We start from the raw sequence: 8,006 nt of genomic DNA on the forward strand, positions 1-8,006 counted from the left end.
GCACAACTACTAACCATATGACAATTGGAGAAATTTTAGGCAAATTCCCAACAAACAACTTATATCTACACATGGGGCATGTTGTTGCATTTTCAAGTAGAATTCAATTTAATTTTTAGAAGTGAGAATGAAAATATTTCTACATTATCAAGTCATTTAAAAAGATAATTATTGATATTCGTTCATATAATAACTTGATATTAATAAATTAAGTTTTATAGTATAATAAGTTGAAATACATTAATAAAAAGATTTTACGATCGATTTTTGTGGTCCAATGACATGACAACATTATGTTTGTAGAAATTCCAATAAAGTTTGGTATTTAATCCATCACTAATTGCTAAGAATTTTCCACACAGTGACTTTTTGGATGTGTTGGGCATCATCACATTAGTTTACTAAATTTGTAAATGCAACTTATTACAAATGCAGAAAGTGGTTAGATTTGCAAAATGATCAATGAATGAAAAGTAAAAGCAAAACATGCCACATGTCACTGCCCTATTGGATCATCAGAAAGCTTTAGTAGCTCAATTGATTGACGGAAGGTTCGATTCCCTAAAAACTTAACAACCACTTCTTTTGTCTATTCAATAACGTTTAAGTTGAAATTGACTATATGAATCTTCACTGTCTATATCGTTGTATTTAAACTAAACTCAATCCAATATTATACAAAACGAAATTAAGAATAAAAGTTTAAAAAAAAACACTACAATTTTTCTACATTTCATATTGAGTTGCCAAAACCATCACCTTTTGTACAAAACTCTTCAGGTTTTGGCTATATCTAAATCATTTTATAACACTCTGCCTATCTTTTAACTTATGTTGCTCGGATACTACAAAAATGTTGTCGTACCAGTGTCAGATCCTTTCCGACACACACCACATGTCGACATTATTGAAGAATCCGAGCAACATAGAGGGGAAGGAACAAGAAGTGTGTTTACTATATCAGGTTGAATGCTGGCAGATCTTCTATTCGTTGTATATCATCTAATGATAGTTCCCTCTCTAACTGCATCCTCGTCGCTTGCAAAACGTTCTGATGGAATGAGACACAAAAACCGTTTAGTAGAAACCATAGAAGAGAATGTAAGCTACAAATTCATCTATATAACAACAGATCAAACTGCTCGTTTCGTTTTCATATGCCTTTTTTCATCTATGTACAAAGATTTTCCGGAGCCCTTTTCTTTTGCTTCTTGAAGAAAGCATGCAATTATGCAATGGATAGTTGTGGTGTGTAGGTAGACTAACTATTTGCGCTAAATAAATGACTGTTCATCAGACAAACGCAGCAGTAAGAACGTAATATGAAGTATAGATTGAGCTTGCGAAATTATAAAACATTGAGACCCTCAATCTCCTATATCAGTATAGCAAAAGGGCATTCCAATGTGGATTCACAGCAAATTTCTATACCATACTGGGCTTAAGAAGTGAAGTCATATAGAAATGAGAGCCGTGTTAAAGGACCTGAATGTACAATGCTTTCTCCTAAATGATTGTGTTCGATAAGAAAATAATCAGCATTAACATTTCCTAAAATCACACACGTTGATCTTAATCCATAAGCACGTGACATGCTCCTCATATGGTTAAACATAGCCTATGTGTTACTTACTGAGAGAGATGCGCACGCACACATACATACAGAGATAGATAGACAGAGAGAGAGAGAGAGAGAGAGAGAGAGAATGTGTACATTAAACTCCATGTATGAAGCACGCATAGCCAGCCACTGTGCATCCATCATCGCAAATGCTATACAGTATAGAACATCAAACGCCTCGTCATCTTCTGCAGGTTTTTTTTTTTTCAGAAAGCAAAGTTCACCTAAATAGAACAGTGATTCACAAGTGCTTCAATTAATTTTCTATGTACCTGACTGGCTTACCTCCTATCAACTTAACAAAATTTAATCCTGGAAGACACTTTGGTTTTTCTGCAAGAGAAAAAGAAGTATTAATGTCTGTTCATATATTTCAGTTATGCTAAAATGCCGATGGTTTTTAAATTCCAAGCATAATCATAATGACCACCAGCTGAAAAGTAGTTTAGATACTAGTAGAGAAAACGAAAACTTAGAGAAAAACCAGCCATAAATCAGTGCAGAAAAAAAGAAGATAAGATAAGATAAGAAAAAATGTAATATTAATATCTGAAAGCAGAGGAGATGGTCTATGTTGCTTGTACTCTCCAAAAATGTTGTTGGGTGTGAGTCGAATCCTTCAAAAGTAATGCGTTTCTGCAAGATCCGATACGACTGCCAACATTTTGGAGGGTACAAGCAGCATAGGAGATGGTTTTTAGTAAGTGAATTACTCCCTCCATTTAAATTTGTTTGTCTAACTCTCCTTTTAGTCCGTTGGGGACATTTTGATACATTCTACATATCTTTACTTTCTTAAACAACGTGTCAAGTCAAAACCAGACAAACAAATTGAAATGGAGGGAGTACTTAAAAATTAAGAGAATCTTCAGTAGAATTGTCAATGTTTAGCGTTTCTGAATTTTGAAAATCATTCCAATGAGCAGTTACACAAATTTGCAGCACACTATTCACCTGAGAATAAGTCGAGCATCTGAATCAACATGAATGTAACATTAATCCCAGCAACTGCAAATGGATACTCCCACGTTGCTCTCAATCCACTTTGCTTGAAAAGCAACCTATGAAAACAAGCCTTGATTTTGAATATCCACAATTAGTTATGTTATTATGTGACAATCATACTACGAACACCTAAAGAGAACACCAATTTTACTGAGCAACTTAAGCTTTTTGCAGAACAGCTGAGCAATCATACCGGATATCTTGTTGCAAAATACAGCAAATTCTCGAGCGAAATAAATCCACAACCCCTGCAACAAGAAGATTTTACAAATGAGATAAATATCTCACTATCTCAGTATTACTTTACATTGGTTAAAAGTGAACAAGACGATGAATCACTTTTCTCTAATCCTTAGTTATCTACTCATTGTTATAGAAATGCAATTAGACGAGCGTTGCAAATGCATAATTGGATACCTTCTTCTCTAGAGATGAAAAAGCAACACTACTCATATTAATTAATACAGTTGAAAAACATAAATGATCTCCTCCTTCCAAGAGGTCTTCACACATTTCTTGCTACGAAAAGCGACCAAAGTATCAACATGTCTTGACAAAACATTTAACATCTTAAAGGGTGAACTTGACCTGAAGTCAGTTGATGGGTTTGCTCCTTGCCAGCCCATATCTTTCCATTGCTCGGAGATCAAACTTTTAAGCTTAACATTTGGAAATGCTGCATTCCATAAATCTCGAAGAGCTTCCTGAAAATTGGAGTTAGTTACGTTCTAAAATACAGGTTGTAACCAGAAAAACATAAATGAGATTATGATTCGAAAGAGATGCAGGTACAGATAGAAACAAAATCCAGAAGAAAAATGCAGAGGTACAATCTTTTCAACTTTTATAAACTAAGTTACTACTCTGATATGATCATAAATACTGATATTATCGTTAAGATAAAATGTAATAAAATAGAGACATCGGTGATTTCCATGAAATCAGAGAGACAGAATGTTTTTGTGATTTCTTACAAAATTTCAGCATAGTGAATTAATGAGAGTGCCTATGGCCTATGCAAACTTTAGATTTGTTTCAAGAACTAGTGCATAGCTTGTCTCAGTCTGCAATATCACTAGTTATCTGAAAACATTTGTCCAGCATAATACTTGTAACCGATAGTAGAACACCAATCAGACCGGATTAGAACTTCATAATTCCTATAAAGTTTCAATATCTTGTTGTATGATCCTATGACTGGACAAAACGGTTATGGGAATTTTACTAGTATAACATAATTCTTTATCATTCTGAAAAATACGTCTATCTAGTATAAACGCTTTTCATATGAAGTGTACACAACTACATATCTTTTTAAAACAATATGATAGATAACTTGGATCAATAAATATAGTATTCCAAGCCCCTTATGAAAAAATGCCTCTACGTGACGGTAGCAATTGCAATTTCACTATCTTTAAAATATTGTTTTATGGTAACTAAACCAAAATTAGCACGATATAAAAATAGAACAAGCATTTTGGAAATACTTGATGATCTAGGTGTGCTTCATCAAAAGGTACTCCTAGCCGTTCTTGAAGCCCGTGTAAGCTTTGTTCCTGGCAGAAATTAAATATACATGCAAAAATTCACAATGTTAAGAAGGCATAAATTACAATGGTAAGTAAAATAAAATTTCCAAAACAGTCTCAACAAATTTCTACCAACAGAAAGAACCACTTAACAAAGGAACTGATTCAACCAGATAGGACACGAAACAGAGGTAAGATAATCTCAAATGCCAATATGGTTCTTAGGTTTACCTGATGAGGAGTTAAAGGGTAGTTAAGATATTTATCGCTTCCAAGGCGTTTATTGCTCGAGCGGTTGAAGATTCCTCCTATCCATGCTCGTGGTCCAACCATAGCATTAGCTACAGCCATCAAAATCTGATAAGTGAAATGAACAAATAACAATGGAAATGTACACATATCGCTTTATATATTAAGTAAAAGGAACAACAGCCCTAACAAAAAAGAATCTAAGAGGTGCTTCTTGAAGTTTATATTAAAGTGCTTCTTTTCACTATGCTTCACGTTGTAGTTTACTCCATGCACTAGTCTATCATATACCATGCTCATTGGCTTATCCTAATTAGGCTGTATACTTGCCCCGTTGTGTTTATCCAGCCTCTACAACTAAACTATGAAGACTTCTTTCTGGATAGTGATACTGGTGATGGAAGATGCTCAGCCTCCCATATATATAGCGAAAAAGAGACTTGATGTCCAGAGTGTTTTGTTGTAAAAAAATTACGGCACATGGCTTTTCAAAAATAAACAATTTGTATTTGGACCATCCCGAAAATTGCAGTGTATAAGAAGCACAGACATTATAAAATCACATATTTGTTGTACTATGAATTTCACAAAAATAGAAAGATTGAAATATTAAAATACACTCCAGTTGCACTACCTAGGAGAAACTTTTCCGAACAGTAGGCAAAGATAATACAGATGCAGCCACCGTCAATGAAATCATTTAGGTGGTAACTTGGAAAAATAATATGCACTCACTAAAGCACTGAGCAAACTGTGAAATTACGTGTGGAGGATGATGTGACCATGATGGCTCCTCATCTAGTTTCTTTCTGTGCCAATTACTTTCATCTTCATCAGCCTGAATTCATACGTTCTGTGAGGTAAAATTAGAATAGAAGTGCATTCTGCTTTATTATAAATTGCTAATGGAAGTAAATGACACAACTAAATGAAAACGTGACAGAATTCAACCACCTACTTTGGCTATCAAACTATGATTTCAGCAGAAAGTTGCAAGTTAATGCTCTTAAAGTCAACCCGTACAATTTGGGATGACAATTCAATCATCTAATCATCTAACCTAAGATCTATATCTTATACAATCTAATAGAATGACAAGTTGTTCTACAGTCAAAGTAGAACAAAAGTTTTAAGCATAGGACTTCAAGATCAAATCTTGCCTGATGAAACCTATACTTCAATTCCACATGGCCAAAGGATTCAAGAATGGCAGTGTGAACTGATGAAACCTATACTTCAGTCCTATCAACTATGCCTCACATTCATTAAAGGAAACTACTACACTTCAATCCCAAACTAGTTGGGGTGCGCTAATACAAATCATCAACATCCATTTCATTCAATTTGACCCGTTTCACTCCACTATGTTTGCGCTTAACCAAGCTATAAACAACCAAACTTTCAGAAAACTGAAATGATGCCAAGAAAAAGAACAAGAAGAGTGAGGAAACATTGTAGATACCAAGATCAAATCTTTCCTAAGATAACCAGAACAACTCACACTGCCAATGGATTCAAGAATGGCAGTGTGAACTGATAAAGCCTATCATTCAGTCTCATCAACTATGCTTGCATTCATTAATGAAAACTACTACATCTCAATCCCAAATTAGTCGGGTATACAAATACAAATCATCAACATCCCTTTTTGCTCAATTTGGCCTGTTCTGTTCAACTATACTTGCATAAATAAAGCCAAGCTACTAAATAGCCAAACGTTCAACCAAATACAAGGATTCTAAGAACATGAACTAGAAGAGTGAGGATAAAAGAAGCTTACTTTGTAGTAGGAGGCACAAGAAAGAATGCATTGGCTACGCCTTAATCTCATTAGAAAGAAAAATTGTTGGGAGATCAAAAAATTTCCCAAAGTTTCAAACAGAAACAAAAAAAGGTTATAGAAGAATGATAATAAACAGTTGTTCAAATGATTACACTAACCCATGCTTCCTTCTTACATTTTCAAACTATCATCATTTCAATTCTCACTCTTTACTTCCAACCACCAAAATTATGTAACCCCAAAAAGGGGAAATAAAGGAGAAATGTGGGATAATTACAAACAAATTAGAGATTAACACCACAATCAAAGGGAACTTTTGTTAATTGCCTTCATTACAGGTGCACAATTATGGAAAAAGTTGTTCTCAAAGGTAATCTAGATACTTCCTCTCTTTTTTTACATCCAACAAATAACATCATTACATACGACAAAAAGAATATAAAGTTTGCAAATTGCATGCACATACACAACAAGGAAAAGTGGGCACCACCTTTAATTAGCATATAATAAGAGAAGTTTCTGTTCTTGATTCAACAGGTCTGGGTAATGATGACACCCAAAAAAAGACAAAGTTTGCCAATTTACAGCATACATATAAAAAAAATGTACCACCCTTTATATATTAAGAGAAATATCAAATATCTGTTCTTGATTCAAAGTTCAAACCCAAAAAAGAGACAAAGTTTGCACATTTACAGCATGCATTTGTGTAATTAGAGAAATTTGTGTTCTTGATTCAACTGTTCTGTGTAAGGGTGAAAACCCAAAAAAGACATAAAGTTTGCATCTTTACAGCATACATGCAAAAAAAAAGGTATCACCCTTTATATAATAAGAGAAAATTTTGTTCTTGAATCAATGGGAAATGATGAAAACCCCAAAAAGACATAAAGTTTGCACCTTTGGAGCTCACATAAAAAAAAGGGGGCATGTACCTTTTATGGCATAGATAAAGGTAAATCCATTTCTTGATTCAACTGTTGATGGCAGACAGCAGAAGTGATGGAGAAGAAGGGGGACATCAATGGAGAAATCAAGAAACACATTTTTGGCTTCCATAGCCAGACATGTTGCTAAAACATCGCCTAATTTATAGCTATTTTTGCAGATTAATTTACAATTTGCAGATGCTAAAAGCACTTTTGCTAATCAAAGACTTGCCTTTAAAAAAATGAAAAAAAAATATAAATCATTCTTTTAAAAATCATTTAAATTAATTGAATGAGTTTTTAGGTATCAATAGTTGTGACTTGTGTCTTGATTTTCTAAAATTAAGTGTTTTTTTATGTTATTCTTAATTGAGTGACTACGTGATTATCTCGCGTTATGAAAGGTAATTTTTAATGTATGTATAAGTATGATTAAAGTTACCAATTGCTCTTCAAAAAAAAAAATCATTGTATTTGTAGAATGTATTTTGGTAAGTATATATAGTATTTTAGAAACTATGCAATGTATGTAATTTTTAATATACTAAATCAACCATTGTACTAATACACTATATTCAAAATTATTTCTTTTACACCCATCAAATGATCCCTTGGTACTTTTAGTTTAGAACTTATATTAATATTTAAAATTTTATTTAAATATATAAATAATTAATCAAAAAGGACTTAAAATATCTTCGAACTATTGAAAATAATACAAAATTATCATTTATCCACCAATGAAAATTATTGATGCGTATGAAGATGGACTCTAGAGCAAAAAAAGAAGAAGAAACAAAAGTGAGTCATCATTGAACAAAAACAGATCATCCAATGGTGATGTTGGTTCTTCCAATACTCGTGGGGGGGGGGGGGGGGGTTTATTC

At 33.4% G+C, this 8,006-nt stretch overlaps 1 protein-coding gene across 9 annotated transcripts; it reads right to left on the minus strand.

The window, feature by feature from the left end:
* Positions 1 to 623: 623 nt before the first annotated feature.
* LOC102596974 (ELMO domain-containing protein A) lies at positions 624 to 7,338 on the minus strand. 9 transcript variants are annotated; one of them, XM_006365958.2, is made up of 10 exons: positions 7,126 to 7,206; positions 5,171 to 5,245; positions 4,390 to 4,499; positions 4,117 to 4,185; positions 3,215 to 3,330; positions 2,820 to 2,874; positions 2,576 to 2,696; positions 1,907 to 1,954; positions 1,715 to 1,809; positions 624 to 1,051 (listed from the first exon to the last, which is right to left on the minus strand). In XM_006365958.2, exons 2-10 carry the CDS (start codon positions 5,190 to 5,192, stop codon positions 956 to 958), a joined length of 732 nt encoding a protein of 243 aa, XP_006366020.1. In that variant the 5' UTR covers positions 5,193 to 5,245; positions 7,126 to 7,206; the 3' UTR covers positions 624 to 955. The 9 variants fall into 9 exon arrangements, with proteins under 9 accessions (XP_006366020.1, XP_006366015.1, XP_006366014.1 ...); XM_006365953.2 differs by lacking the exon at positions 7,126 to 7,206 and adding an exon at positions 6,188 to 6,766 and having other exon boundaries at positions 1,715 to 1,806; positions 5,143 to 5,245; XM_006365952.2 differs by lacking the exon at positions 7,126 to 7,206 and adding an exon at positions 6,188 to 6,762 and having other exon boundaries at positions 5,143 to 5,245.
* Positions 7,339 to 8,006: the final 668 nt, after the last annotated feature.

Source organism: Solanum tuberosum, unplaced genomic scaffold, assembly GCF_000226075.1.
Source record: "Solanum tuberosum cultivar DM 1-3 516 R44 unplaced genomic scaffold, SolTub_3.0 scf00599, whole genome shotgun sequence".
NCBI lineage: Eukaryota > Viridiplantae > Streptophyta > Magnoliopsida > Solanales > Solanaceae > Solanum > Solanum tuberosum.